This window comes from Olea europaea, chromosome 8 (assembly GCF_002742605.1).
Source record: "Olea europaea var. sylvestris chromosome 8, O_europaea_v1, whole genome shotgun sequence".
In the NCBI taxonomy this organism is placed as follows: Eukaryota; Viridiplantae; Streptophyta; class Magnoliopsida; order Lamiales; family Oleaceae; genus Olea; species Olea europaea.
Window position 1 is genome coordinate 12,463,648 of NC_036244.1, and position 16,414 is coordinate 12,480,061.

A 16,414-nucleotide genomic window follows, 5' to 3' on the forward strand; every position below is an offset into this window, starting at 1 on the left:
TATTATTATTATCATTTTGTTTTATGCTTTTCACATCTAGGCATTGACTACCCTAAATTTGTCCTTCATGACTCGCTATACTGTACGTTTTTTTAAAACACAGATAAAATCACAATAATATTTCCAATGTGAAGATGGAAGACGAAGAGGTTTCAACTTTGGCGTTTGTGCCAAATGGATTGATTGGTAAGCACAATGACATCTAGCATCAATGGTGTTAAAACAATTATCTTAGTATAAGTACATGCTAAATATAATTAAGTTCATCTCATGTTCCTACATTTAATTAGATTTAATTATGTTCTTCCACTTATACAGATGTTCCACGGCCATTGATACGTAATAACATTACTCAATTGATAATGGAATTATGAAATCAGAGTAATTATTGGTTATATATAGCAATTTTAAATTGAAAAATCCGAGTATCATGATGCCCTCCCCCGATTGTCTACTTATTTTATAAAGAATTTGTTTTTTTTTAATCACTTTGGTCTAATTTTTTCTTTTTTAATACCCAAAATCCATTAGTCAAATTATTAAATTACCCTATAATTTATTAAAAAAATAAAAATATATATAAAAGTGATGCCCACCGTTAAGCTGCCTAGTTGACATTCTTATTATTGGTATTTAATGATGGACAATTGATTAAATGACTATTTTGCATTAAAATTTTAGTAGGTATTTTTTATTTTGGAAGTTAAGATTGTAATTTATCAATCTAATTACTGCCAAAAAAATTTATTTATTTTTATTTGTAAAGTTTATCGTTTTATTTCAAACCATCGTTAAAATTTTGAAATCTAAACAAAATCCTTTTAAAACGATTCGTTTTAGTTCCAAATCTTTTCGTTAACAAGTCCATCTCTCAACATGTTCCTGCTTTGAAGGTTAAAAATTAACTTTGAGTTTAAGATTATTGTCCAATTTTTTTTCAAGGTTTGAAGTAACAGTCATGTTACTTGTACAAATTTATTTTTTTTACAATTTTGGTTGATAACACATACCTGACAGCATCGTGTTCATATTTTTTAAAAATTATTTTTTAAATCAATGATTCAAATTTTGACAATATCAATATTGTCAACCACCAGGGGAGGATTTAGGTGGTGGCCAGCTAGGGTGGCCACCCTACCTAGATTCGTCGAGGAGAATTTCTTTTTGTTGATAATAGATATAATATTTAAATTATATATTTGATAATTCATATTGACAACAAACTTTTTTAGTAGCTCAGTTGGTGAGTACTTTCACTATTGAATTGGAGGTCATGTGTTTGAGATTTTTCAAGAGCAATATTTTTTATAATTTTTTGTATTTCAACAATTTTTATCAAACCAAATGTAAGGAAGGCGATTTGAACCTACTATCTTCCTTAAATATATTAATCACTTTACCATCATAGTACTTATTAATTTTTAGTACATAATGTAACAAAATAATATATATTAAATTTTACTGGTTTAGTGCAAGTAGAAACATTTTAATCGATGTTTTGTCCTCTTCTTGATTTTTTTTCCCTTTAATCAATTGATTTGAGAGTTTTTGGTCAATTAATGGTTAGATGAATTTGTAGGAAATTTGGCCTAAGTGTCGTAAGGAATCTTTCAACAAAACTTATTTAATTAATAAAATGTTCAACTTTTTGTTCACAAAAAATCAATTGCAAAAAAGTAAAATCATACAAGCACGTAAATAATTTCAATTTTATTAATATAATAATGGTTGTTTAATTAACTTTAACTGTAAACTGAGTATTGGCTTTTTGTTAATATATTTTGTCTATTTAATTGAAAAATAAATTAAGGCATTTTGCAGATTATGGAACGATTTTTTCATTTAAAATGAAAGTTCGTACCTAATTCTAATTCTAGTGGTGTTTCTAGTTCATCTAGTTCTAATTCGTACGATTTTTTGAATATTATTTAATCAAATATTAATAAATAACCTCATTATCATAGACGTTGGTAGTCGATAGTAAGCTTACAATGCTCATAATTTGTCCTAGTTGAACTCGATCCCCAAATTCGTCTTTGTCAATCACAATTATCAACAACAATTATATGCATAACTCTATTCTTGGAAGTGACTAATGAAGCCAATGCAGCATCCAAGTAAAAATATTTAGAGTCAGTTTGCTTGTGGTTATCATCATTATTTATATTTCTTTGGAAAGAAGAAAATGCCGCCAAGACATACTCATGCAAACCTCATCTTTTTCTTGTTATACAAGTAATCCATGAAGTATCACAGCCGTCAAAATATCAAGGCCAGATATGAAAAATCACCTAAAACCATCAAACATATAATATTATTAATATTATAAAATTTCCTGAAAAATATTAGTAACTGCCAAATGATACCGAAGCATCACAAAGTTACGACTGAATTAAAATAAATTAAATTAGATGAATTTGTAAAATAGACTAAATTCTTGCTCATGAAGAAGACGTTGTCAAGGTTGGATCAATTAATCTAGTTGTACACAAGAAATTGACAAAATAAGTGTTGACAGAATCTTGACCTTTGATTTCGACTAATTTAAAAAAGTTTTTTTTGAAATGATTAATATAAATGTTGTTTTGTAAACTAATTTTATACAAGTAGCATGATTCAGGTTTAATAGCGTGTCAATGATAAAATTATGTGACCATTTTGAACAATATATGACATACTAGAACAAATTATTGAATATCAATAGGTTAGGAATAATTTTAATTTATATCACTTGTGTTAAACATTGAGCTAGGTGGCAAATGTGCGTCATTAAATGATAAATTCAATTAAATATTAGTGCTTGTTTGGTATAAATTTTGATAATTGATTTTTTGACCGTTAGAAAGAAATTGAGTCCTACTTGTGAGAGAAAAATTCAAAAATGACTGTCAGAATAGTGAAATAACAGTCAAAAATTGATTTTAATTGGCTTTTAAACCCTACCAAATAAGCTCTTAGAGGCTCATGTTTGAATCTCATTAAATTAAATTTTATTTTTCTCTCTCCTATTTTCAACTACACAATCTTCCATAAAATAATATTACACGTAAATCAAATTTTTTTTTTCAATCACTCAATTTAAAAAAAAAAAAAATACTATTTCACCAATTTTCATTTCCAAAAAATGGGCGCCGACCGGTATATAACTTATCGTTCAATATAATATTGATTGGTGGTGCTATAGATTATTACTCATCAAGGTAGTCAACAAATCTCACAATCTCTTTCTCAACTTTCCTTTCGGTCTCTTACCCTGTTTCAATGGCTTCGAACAGAAAGGATGTGAACAGTTCTTCGAGACTCTAGCTGCTAGTAAGTCAATTTTCGCTCTTTTCCTCTATATTAGAGGAAGGGAAGATAATAAGACTAGCTTCATTATTAGAGCCTGATTCATTTTCATGTGTCGAGGAGATTAATCGTAATCTTAATTTTCAACATACCAATGGCACTTTTTCCTCACAAAATTCACGAATTCATAGTGAGTAGGATTGTACAATTAATTCTTTTCTCACAGTATGCAGCAGAACGCAAATTTTACATTCTCCAACTGTAAATTCTATTCTACCAAACAAACACTAAGAATCCGAGGTTAGATATCACTGTTGCAAGATCATCAAACCGGGGACCAAACAAGACCTGGACCCACCTGACCATGACGTGGCAGGAATCAGGTGCTCCACCTGCCAAAACCTCACAAAATAAGAAAAAGAGCCAAAAGGAGAATTAACAAAAGCTGGCTGACAACAAAGTGTGGGAATTGAATGGTGGGGGTTAACATTTAGCAGTAGTGCAGAAAACTGTGGGGTTTTCAACTGTAGAGAGACGAGTGAAGGCTGTAAAGTTGGGGTTTGCTTCAATTCAATGCTCCATAGACAGAGCATCCAATGACATGTAGAGAGATGATTGTAAGTCAAAGCCTCTCTCTAACAATCCAGGGATTTGCCACTTCAGCAATATCTTCATCCCAGCTGGCTACCATTCTATTTAACACATACACTCGTTCACAAGTTAACTGAGACAAATCATAAGCACAACCCATGGGAAGTCAAAAGCATGTAGGAGTGGCAAGTGGGTCGAGGGTTTGTTGGCTTAATAGTCTCGACTCGATCAACGGCATCTTGAGTTCATATTGATATGAGTAAAAAAAAATTCTAGATATATGAACCGACTTTTTTGAACTCATGGATCAGCTCATTTTTTAGTATATTCTTTTATTGTCTTTTTAAAAAGGTTGTTACTCCTAAGCTTTTCGGCTTGACCCGATCCCAAAAGTCAAGCATAATTTTTGACACGAACCAAGCTCGGATGTTTAAGGATCCAGTTGGCTCGAACGAATTCATTACAAACTTTAGAAGAAAGTACAATAGTTGAGTCAAACTCACATAAATAAAAGCATAGACTATAACATGTTTAACATGTTGAATAATAAAAATTAAAAATGAGCAAGACATTACTCTACTGAAGTTCCAAATATATCCTAATTTGTTTTATTTTGATTTTAACTTTTCAATTGTGTTACACTAAGTCACATGGATAACCGAGCAATATTTGAAAATTGACTCTCCAGATTGAACACACCAATTGACCGCTGGATATTTAACCTTTTTCTGCATATTTTCCTGAAAAGAAAACACTACACAACACATAGCTTTCAGATCCTACCATTTAGGAAGGATTCTTTTTTCAGAAAATTTCACCATGACTCAAGTTACACCAATAAATAATTGAAAAGTAACACTAAAACATTTCTTTTAACATCAATTTCAAATTTGCTTCCATTGCTCAATTTCATATTTGCATAAGAAAAATTAGTTTATTTATTTTTCTCATTGAATTTAGAGCCTATTTGGGAGTGATTTTGAAAATTAATTTTTTGACCGTTAGAAGAAAAGTGGGGTCCACCTGTGATAGAAGAAGTCAAATATGACTGCTGAAATAGTAAAATAACGGTCAAAAAATTAATTTTTTGGGTGAAAAAATCAGGTCCAAACAGTCCCTTAGAAGAGGAATAATCTAATGAAAACTTTTTCAATGGAGTCATTTAAGGAAAAAAAAATTATTTTTGAAACGAATAATGTTATTTCTAAATCTAATGTCATTTTTTTCAATAGTGAGTGGTGCTTGCCTTATTATTCCAAAATTTCATTTTATATGAAAATCGAAAATTTTTCTTATACTTTAACCACACATTCTCTAAAAAATTGTTATTTTAAAATGCATTTTCCCTTCAAAATAAGGCTCAAACAAGGGCTAAATATAAAATGTAGAATTCACTTAATTGAATTTTTATTATATTCTTTTGTAAGCCGATATAAATGCTGTTCAGTAGCATTCTTCTTCTCAATAATATGTCAAATAGAAAAAAACGTGGATATGATATTTATACTTCTTTCAGCTTTATTTCTTAAATATTACAAAAAAATAAAAATAAAAAATTGTTTTAAGAATCTTCTAATTAATGAAGAATATAAACACATATATAACTAATGATAAATATGGCGCTGCTATAATTATGAGAATCTCCAGCTATTGTCTTCTTAAGCATGTAAGTCGATGCATCAGTGAATAATATCATACTCCCTCTGTTTCATTTATATAGGTTTATTTCAATTCTCACGCGAATTAAGAAATCTTCTTTAATGTTGTTGAAAAATTAATTTTTGCTAAGATCTTTCGTAATTTACCCCTATTTAATTTTCGATATGTAACAGTAAATTATTATTGGAATTAGTGAAGAATTTGAATAATTTAATTTGAAGAAGAAGAAATGAATTGTTCCATATTTCCAATAAGTGAAAAATGTGTGTATTTAGAATGATTTCAAGAAAATGACATCTCAAGTGGAGAAAATTGAATAAATCAAGAAATAAAATAAAATATTCTAAATTATAAAATAGGCCTATATATTTAGAACAAAAAAAAAAAGAAGATTCAACTAGTAAAATTGGGACGGAGGAAGTATCTAAAATCACTCAAGGGCGAGAGGAGAATCAAAAGTAATTCTAAAATAAATGTTTTGAAAAATTTAAATAGAGGTTTGTTTGCAGCAAATGTTGCGGCCAGGTGGGTTTCACACTGCTTTTTTCTCAATTCTTTCATTGAAATTCGAACGTTCAAACTGCCCATCTAGAGATGCCCTCAGTGTTCCAATGACCCATTATTTAATTCCAAATTACCATATGTCACAAATTATTAAAAAAAGAAAAGAAAAAAGGACATTGTAATTTTACTCACCCAAAAACGTAAATTTCACTACAAATTGTCTCCCAAAAAAACAAAAATATGGAAATGATTTAATGAAACCTAATAACAACACTATTATATGATACAAAATACAAAGGTTCAACTTTTTTTGCAATTTTTGTGGTTGCTTGACTGGGTGGCTCGGAACTCAACATGCAAAGCCATTGGCTTGAGGGAGCTGTTTTTGCCGGTTACAAGAGCTAGGGTGGGGGTGGAGGTGGCGTGGCGTGGCGTGGCGTGGGGAATGGAAGGCAAGTTAATAACAGTATGGCTTCGATAATGGTGAACAAACTCCATCAAGAAATCTGTAAACCATATAATTTCTCTTCCGTCAGCAGCTGCAGCCTCCACTATCGCCGCCGTTTGAGGGGTTGCTTCTGTCATGCGCAACCTCATAATCATGACCGACGACATTATTTACTTCTAACATATCTTCACTGTATTCAATATTATGGTCATAACTGGATTCTGATTCCTCGGTACTGGCAGCGGGAGATGATGAAGATAGAAGCAGCGGCGGTGGACTACCGCTACTAATCGAACGTCCGCCCCAGCAGCCGCCTGTAACTATTGGCATTGGCTCCGTCAATCTCAGCCCATCTCGAGGCGGTGTAAACAACACCGGCATGTACTCCTCCGCATCCCCCGGAAACTTGGAATTCTTGAAATGCTCTCTCAGTGCTTCTATTCCCTTCGTCCATTTCACATAAAATATACATACACTCAGTTTACGAAAATCGTGGTCAAGTAAAGTTTTTGGAAAAAATACCTGTAATCTAGCATAGGTGACTTCACAAATTTTTCTCGAGTTAAAAACTTCCCAGCTTTGACTATGAAATGCTTTGTAGAGTCTTAATGTTGCCTCTGGGGAGGTCATATTCACAAAACCATAACCCACATTGCACTTGTTTCTGCCAAACAAAAACAAATATAATTATTTATCAATTAATCTTAAGTGGATTAGAAGTATGTTTTAATTAAATAAAATTACATGAAATCAATTGGGAGATAGACGAAATCGTAAGCGGACAACGGCTGATCATTGCCGTCGGTAATCTGTTCATTGCAGTGAATGCAGTGGTTGTCCAGCATGTTCAGAAGCAGCTTCTGACTGCACAAGAAAATACGTCAAATTATCCAAAAATAAGTAATAATCTGATTCTTTTTCGATTTTATATTTTTGGCGGGTTTTAGAGGGCAAAATGGAATGAAGAATATTTTGGCTAGAAGAACAAGCCAGCCTGCTAAAATGAGGTAGAGGAGAGTGGAGGAGACAACACAGACCTGTACTTGTTGGGGATGTTTTTTATCATGACAGTAGTTCTGGAATCTCTGCAATTCGATTCCATAATCGCATCTTCTTTGATAAAAAACCGAGGATCATAATCTCTACCATGTTTTGCACCAATCTCCCTCTCTTTAGGTTCTTGTTACACAAGAACATTTCCAGACTCTGTATTTTCTCTCTCTAGACTCTATGTTGAACACACCTACTACCACTTCTATCTATCTAGGGTCTTGGTCTGTGTTTGTATGTATGTGTGTGTATTTATAGAGAGAGAAAGGTGAATATGTATCTATCCGTGTGTAAATATAGAGAGAGAAGGACGATAATGTCATAAAAACAAATCAACTTGCCCGGTTCACGACGTCCTTTTGAGAAACAAGAAGGTTTGATGGAAAAAGCTAGTGTGAAGTTACAAAAATGCCCCTTTTGAAGAAATAACGAAATGTGTGTAAATTTTCGAAATAATTTCCTAAGAAAATAACACGATTCTAATAATTGTTTAGTTTTTTTTTTTATTTAATGAAAATAACAAGAAATTTGCGCTATAATTAGGCCTTGCATCTAACAGAGATTTTGTCGGATTTAAATTCAAGTGTTCAATAGAAGTAATAGAGATTACAAAATAAGCAGTATTACTCGATTATTCAAATCAGAGTACATTATTTGTTTATATAGGCCTCGTTTGGTAGAAATTTTTTGCCCTTAAAAAATTGATTTTTTTACCGTTATTTTACTATTCAAGCCGTAATTTTTGACTTCTTCTCTCACATGTGGACCCCACTTTTCTTCTAACGGTCAAAAAATCAATTCTCAAAATCCCTACCAAACGGGCCCATAAAGTAATTATGAAACTTGAAAAGTAAGTTTGAATCTTTTATAATACTTGTAGCTAAAAAATTAGATTGTATAAATTGATAAAATTAAATAAAAAATGGATAAAATTAGAAATACTTACTCTCATTTGTAATATTTAAATATTTTGATTTGGCACCGATAAATATGCTCCAAAAATCTAAGGGTTCCAATGAAAGGTTCATCAATGAAGGGCAAGTCCAAATTTAAGATGAAACTGAAGGTGTAGCCGATGAGCATATAATTGAATGTTGCTCGAATTGCTCAAGCCATAAATTCAAGCATTACTTGAATTGCAAAAGAGTAACATTTTTTTTTGAGAATTTAATACTTTTGTTGGGTATATTCAGACTATTCTTAATTATAATAAATAATGTAACGTATCACCAAGTATAAGAGAAATTCTATGTGTACAGGGGGTTTGACAGTTTTGTACAAGCCACGTGGGACACTTGTCCTTTTATCATTAGTTGTTGACAAGAAAAAAATGACAACTTCATCAATTTTGTCACCATAGCACTCGTACACTGTCTAATAGTCATTCCCTTGTACAAGTAGAATAACTCCCAAGTATATACGCGGCATGAGCTTTAAATGACATGTTCAATTAAATGTTAAGAGTAACAAAATATATTTATTTATTTATTTAAAAAATGCATTTATTATCACATAATGTAGTATAAACACCAACGATGATATACAACATTACTTAATTTTCATTGTTATTTGAGAATTAACTGAACAAGTATATATTTTTGACATCATCCTATGAGTTCAAAATTTCCTTCTAGGGTATGTTTGATAGGGTCGAAATTGGAATTGAATTTTTCAACTTTAAGTGTTTGATACTTTTTTTTTTACATGGAATTCAAATTCTTGGTTTTATTGAACTTTGGAGTTTTCTTGGTTTTTAGGGATTTCCCACATACTCTGGCATATATTTTTTTCGTTTTTTTTTCTTTTTTGCCAATGGAAGCAAATTTTATCCCTAATTATAAAAAAATATTTTCCTTTAAATGACAATTTTCATTTCCAATAAAGTCAAACGAACACCAAAAGATAGATGATTTTCTTGACTTTTTGATATATATATATTGGTAATAGAAACAAATTCTATCCCTAATACCAGTAAATTATATTATTTTAATAGACAATTTTCATATAAAACAGAGCCAAACGAACACCAAAAATCACTTTTATTTCAACATTTTTAACGTGAAAAATTATAGCAATCAAACACAATAATTTACAATTCTCAAGAAAATAATTCTATATAATTTAATTCCTTGAAATTCGTTTTTTAGACAATTTAATTCCATCATTGTAATCAAACAGAACCTTAATGTTATTTTGTCTAAAAAGGTTCTATTATGTTTGAAGAGCTGAACACTAGTGTAGTCATAATGCGTGATGGAAAAAATTTAAATTATAATTTAATTAATTTTGTTCTTCATATATTATTTATTTATAATTTACAGTTCATGTTAGGACTTGATGAATCATAATTATAATTACTTAAAATCGCTATCAAACGAGAACTATTATCTGTAAAATTGCACCCCGACCGTACACGTGTATAGAATCGGTAAACGTACACTCTTATATGCCAGGTATGCTTTAATTGTGCAGTTGTACCTTTTCCAAGTGAGGGCATTTTGACCAGTAGCCTTGCCTTACTTCATTTGGTGTCCACATTAATAACTCTGTTACACGACTTGTCCATTCCATTTCTGTATACACAAAAGTCCCAAAATCCAAAATACAATGTTGTCTATACATGCACACCCATGTTTTTATGTTTGTCTGTTAGCTTCACCAAGAGTTGTCCAATTTTTTGTTGGAAAGGAAATAGAAATCGGTTCAACGTCTTTAAGAGTGTTATTGAAGAAAAATAGAAGCTCTTTTACATGAGTCGCGTTTTGCTCCAACACAGTTACGAATTCAATCATGAGTTTTGACACGGACTATAATACAAATATATATGAATTTATCTTAATTAAAAAAAGAACTAAGAATAAAGTGGACATTTGCAGGGGAGGATACGGACTATAGTCCGATCGAGCTCGTGCTTGTATCTGCCCCTGCTCCAACATATTAGAAAGAGTGAGCTGATTCTATATGTTTAAATTTGTTGAACCCTTAAAGGGCACGAATGGAGTGATGGGATTGGAGGTTTCAATGTGATGGTGGTTGTGGGAGTAGGGATGACAATGGGACGGGATAAAATTGGGATGATCATTACCATCCCATCTAGTCGGGTATTTTCGGGAGATGGGGTAGGAGGGGAACAACGATGGGACTAAAAAAATCCTCATTTATTGTCTCGTTTGATATTTATCTATTTTCATATATTATCTGTAATTTTTTAAATATAATTTAAATTAAAAGGCATAAAATAATAATATTCGAGACAAGTTTGAGGAATTTTTCGTATACCATTCAGGACGAGACAATGTGGGGCAAATTGGAGGCGAAAAATATGCCATCGCTATCAAGGTGGTGTGTTTGGTACTTTTTTTTTTTGGGGGGGACGTATTTGGTTTATGTTTGAGCCCCATTTTGCAGAATATTTTTATAATTTATTTTTTATTTTTCTTACACAATGTGTCGCTAATAAACATGAAAAAACTTTGAGTTTATGTGCAAAATTATTGGATTGGAAGAATGTGTAATTGCAAATGAATTTTAAGAAAAAATGAGTACTGAACAATGACTTGCTAATGGTGATTGAGGTAACTTGTAGTAAACATTATCTTTAATATCAATGTAGTTTTCAAAATAATTTACCTGATAGATTGGTCTAATATAAATAAAGAGGTTCCCCCCCCTCCCCCCCGCGCCCCCTCTTTCATACACATAGTTGGATTTCAATGCTCCGTACTTGTTTGAGTTCCATTTTTATTGAAGAATGCACTTTGAAATAATAGATTGATAGAAAATATAAAGCTAAGAAAAAAAGTGTCTGTATTTCAATATTGATATCATTCACTAGATTGGATACCATATGAGACAATTACAAAAGAAAAAGTTTCAAATTTTGCCAATTAGCTTGTAGAGTGCTTATTAGCTTGTAAAGTTATGTGTGTTCATTTATGGCAAACATGGTATGTGGTCAAAGATAGTCGGCTAAGTTTAAATTTTTTTGTTTTTAATACTGAGTGTGGATAGATTTTTTTGTTTTAAGTAAAAAAGTTACTTATCACATGTTTGATACAAATTTATAAATGTTATTTTTTTTTAAAAAATTACTTTTCATAACACATTCGCGCAATAAAATAATTTTTATACGTGAACAAATAATATTCTTTGTTTTTAACCATACGTTCTTAAAAAAATCAATTTTGACAAAATCTATTTACAAAGAGACTACATCACACAAACCATTTAAATAAATGACTTATTTTTTTAAATTTCTATCAATAAAAAACTATCTTGTTAAAACAAACTTAATTACTCACATGTATTTTTCTTTGTTGAGTATGAATTATTTACTCACTAGTTTAATTAAAAGTAAACATTTTTAAGCTTTAGCAGGACATTGTTACCAAAATCGAAACAATTTTATGACATTGAACATGTTAGTAAATATAATATTAAATAGACTAAAGTGGAGAAAAACAACTCATGTTACAAATTCCTTGTTATATTACAAAAATCTTATTCTAAATTGTGGAAAGCTAAACCAGATTGTGTGGAAGTCGATAAATATCTCAACGTGCTTTACCTAAAAATATCATCAGTTTCTTGATATTAGGAAATTTAGATCCAACACATTAAGCTAATATGCATGTTGTCATATTCGCTATCTAGTGAGTTTCAATTTGGAAGAAGGCAATCCGTTTCTTGAGGATTGTCATGTTCGCTATCCACGAGTTCCAGTTTGGAAGAAGGGGGCCCATTTGTTTCAACCAAGTTGTCATGTTCGCTATCCACGTGGGTTCTAGTGTAGAAAAGGGACTCGCGTGTTTCATTTGATCCATATATTTTACTAAAGTTGTGCCCGTTTCTTTCAACCAAGTTGTCATGTTCACCATCCACATAGGTTCTAGTCTAGAAACGTGACTCGTGTGTTTCATTTAAGTTGGTATGTGTTAGAATTGAATGAAAAATATTGAATAGAAATAATGAAAAATATTGAATAGAAATCTCTTCATATGTTGTAACTTAAATAACTCTAGTCCCTTTATATTTTTAACTCCTTTATCAACGAATGGTTTAACTCCTTGATTAATGAGCTAACTTTTCCTCCATTGGTATAAATAGGAGTCTCTCTAACTTGGAAAATCACAAGTGAAATGCAAGCTTCTTCCTCTAAGCAACAATATTCTTTTTCTCACTTTCAAGTTCTTCCTTGTGCTTATAATTTCTTTGTGAGATAGAGTATATCACAACTAATTCGCAGGCGATTATTGTAGTGCAGCGTGAACCGACAACCGATTGTATCCTGAGAATCGAACACCGATCAAAACCTCATGCACTCCGGTAAGGCGGCGAATTCGATTTAAGGAAACTGTGAATACATAGACCTTCGGTTTGATTTGATTCTCTGATATTTACCTACAAGCTTAAATCAAATTGGCTTTAGTAAATCAAATTTTGTTCATTAGTTTTTGTCAATTTTTCCAGTTCATAGTTTTTGCATGATTTTTAATTCATTTTAAATGATTGTTAAGTTGTTAATAATTTGATAAAATAATCTGTTCTTCAACTCTGTAGTTTATTTTCTAAACAGATAACTTGATCTCGAATTTATATACAACTTTAAAAACTTATAATTATTCTAAATTATTTGTTGCTTGCTCCGGTTCAATGGCGTCACATGGAAATAACGATGTGAACAGGCTAACAAAAAAAAGACAGAATTGGGGGTTCGTTGGGAATTCTTACATTTATTTGGAAGCTAAGCAATTCTGTAGTAACTTCACTTGCTCCAAAGTGACATGTAAAATAGAGCTGGCCATGCCTGAAGTCGTCACCTTAACCGCAAGGAGGGGGATGCCGAAGGCACGGAACAACACTGTTGGTACCGGTGTACCAAATCCTGTAATGACCGTTGTTAACCCTATGGAGACCACGACTGACATTTCTCACATTGACGGGATAATTGGAGGCGGGATTCCTCATGTTGGAGTGAACCCAACTTTGCCTTCGGCTGCGGCCTCGACAATCCAGTTTGGCACAATACCTTTGCCAGTGCCTAGGGCTGCTGCTTTAGCACCTTTGCCATCGTTTCCGGCTCCATTTTCGATGAATCATGCAATTCGACCGGATAAGTTTGCTGGTACTGATTTTAAGACATGGTAGAATAAGATGGTTTTCTATCTTACTACGTTGGGCCTTGCACGTTTCCTCACTGAGGATGTCCCTATTGTGGCTGAAAACGACACTGATGTGCATAGGCGTGCATCTTGGGACGCCTGGAAAAGTGCTGATTTTTTGTGCCGGAACTATGTCTTGGATGGCCTATAGAATTCTTTGTATCACATATATGCGGTAAAGAAGTCTGCTAAGGAGCTCTAGGAGTCCTTAGAAAAGAAATACAAGACCGAGGATGTCGGATCTAAGAAATTCTTAGCCAGTCGGTGTATGGACTTCAAAATGGTTGATTCACGTTCAGTGGTGAGCCAAGTGCAGGAGTATCAAGTGTTTTTGCAAGAAATGCATGCTGAGGGTCTGACCATGTCAGAATCTCTACAGGTGGCTACTGCTATTCAGAAGCTACCTCCTCAGTGGAAGGCTTTCAAAAGCTATTTGTAGAATAAGAAGAAAGAGATGTCTTTCGAGGATTTAATTATCAAGCTGCGCATTGAGGAGGATAACAAACGGGTTGAACGTAAGTCAGAGAATTCTTACTTTGAGAAGGCTAATGTATTGGAGTACGGCCAAAGTTCTGGTACTAAGAAAGTTCACTCCTTTAAAACCAAACAGGGTAACGAAAATCGAAAAGATAAAAAACAGGCTATGAAAGGGTCTTAGTTGAAGCCTACAGGTGGGGTAGGAAAGAAACCTAAGTTCCAGTTCAATAAAAAGTGCTTCAATTGTGACAAAGTTGGGCATCGATCAGCAGACTGCCATTAGCCTCGGAGGGATAATAAGCAGCATCCTCAGGTTAATATGGTTGGAAATGAGAGAGATCATCTCTTAGATGAAATGTCTGAGCTAAACCTCACGGCGGTGATTAGTGAGGTTAACCTAGTGGGGTCTAACCTAAAGGAGTGGTGGCTGGACACCGGGGCCACTTGCCATGTTTGCTCCAACAGGAGCATGTTCACTACGTTTGCACCCGTTACAAATGGTGAAAAGTTGTTCATGGGAAACTCTGCAACTTCTGAAGTGCTTGGTAAAGGCAAGGTGATCCTGAAGATGACATCTGGCAAAGAGCTTACTCTGACTAATGTGCTGTACGTGCCAGAGATTCGCAAGAATCTGGTCTCTGGGTCTCTTCTGAGCAAGAATGGGTTCCTCATGATCTTTGAGGCGGATAAGCTGGTGATTACCAAAATAGGAGTTTATATTGGGAAAGGCTATATGACTGATGGCCTGTTTAAATTGAATGTAATTGCTGTAACCCCAACTATTATGAGTAATGAGAAAACTCCTTCTGTTTACTTGCTTGAGTCTTCTAATCTGTGGCATGGTAGATTAGGTCACGTAAATTACAATGCTTTACGTAGACGAAGCAAACTAAACTACTTGCCTAGGTTTCAAATTGATTCAAATCATAAATGTGAAATATGCGTTGAATCTAAGCTTACTAGGTCTTTGTTTCATAGTATTGAAAGAAGTATCAAGCCACTGGGACTAGTCCACAGTGATATATGTGACTTTAAATCTATCCAAACAGGAGGCGGAAATAAGTATTTTATTACTTTTGTCAACGATAGCATGAGATATTGTTATGTGTACTTGCTTAAAAGCAAAGACGAAGCTATCGATAAATTCATTCTTTATAAGAATGAAGTGGAAAATCAACTTAGTAAGAAAATAAAGGTGCTACGGAGTGATCGTGGTGGTGAATATGAATCACCGTTTGGTGAATTTTGTGCTAAACATGGAATAATTCACCAAACTACTGCACCTTATTCACCTCAACAGAACGAAATTGCTGAGCGTAAGAATAGAACTTTAAAGGAAATGATGAATGCTATGTTGATTAGTTCTAGATTACCACATAACATGTGGGGAGAAGCTATTCTTTCTGCAAATTACATCTTAAATAAAGTGTTAAGAAAGAATATGGATAAGACTCCGTATGAACTTTGGACAAATCGAACATCTTCATATAAATACTTACGAATGTGGGGGTGTCTTGCTAAAGTTGTAGTGCCTCCTCCTAAAAAGGTCAAGATTGGACCTAAGACAGTTGATTGTGTGTTCATTGGTTATGCACAAAATAGTAGTGCATATAGGTTCCTTGTGCATTATTCGAATGTACCTGATATTCATCCGAACACGATTATGGAGTCTAGGAATGCACAATTCTTTGAGAATATATTTCCTTGTAAGTCTCCTAAATAGTTAATTCCTATTAAACGGACAATGGAATCTTCTGCTTCTGGCAGCAGTAAAGATCCAGTTGAAGAAGGTGAGGATTAGCTTAGACGGAGCAAAAGGACCAAAATTTCTAAGACATTTGACCCTGATTTTCTCACATATTTGATGGAGAATGATCCTCAAAACTATAAAGAAGCTATATCTTCTCCAGATGGTCATTTATGGAAAGAAGCCATCAAAAGTGAAATCGTTTCCATTCTACATAATCATACTTGGGAGTTAGTAGATCTTCCACCAAGCTATAAGCCTTTGGGCTACAAGTGGATCTTGAAGAAGAAGATGAAAGTGGACGACTCCATTGATAAATATAAAGCTCGACTAGTAATCAAAGGTTATAAGCAAAAGGAATGCTTAGATTACTTTGATACTTATTCTCCTGTGTCGAGAATAACTTCTATTCGGATGATAATTGCTATTGCGACCTTGCGAAATCTGGAAATACATCAGATGGATGTAAAAACAGCTTTTCTAAATGGA

General features: G+C 32.9%; 1 protein-coding gene across 2 annotated transcripts; it reads right to left on the minus strand.

Moving 5' to 3' along the window:
- Nucleotides 1–6,233: 6,233 nt before the first annotated feature.
- On the minus strand, nucleotides 6,234–7,645 carry LOC111399247 (protein terminal ear1 homolog). Of its 2 annotated transcripts, XM_023026511.1 has the most exons (4): nucleotides 7,528–7,645; nucleotides 7,235–7,354; nucleotides 7,013–7,154; nucleotides 6,234–6,934 (listed from the first exon to the last, which is right to left on the minus strand). In XM_023026511.1, the coding sequence occupies exons 1-4, from the start codon at nucleotides 7,590–7,592 to the stop codon at nucleotides 6,575–6,577; spliced, it is 687 nt and encodes a 228-aa protein (XP_022882279.1). In that variant the 5' UTR covers nucleotides 7,593–7,645; the 3' UTR covers nucleotides 6,234–6,574. The 2 variants fall into 2 exon arrangements, with proteins under 2 accessions (XP_022882279.1, XP_022882278.1); XM_023026510.1 differs by having other exon boundaries at nucleotides 6,234–7,154.
- Nucleotides 7,646–16,414: the final 8,769 nt, after the last annotated feature.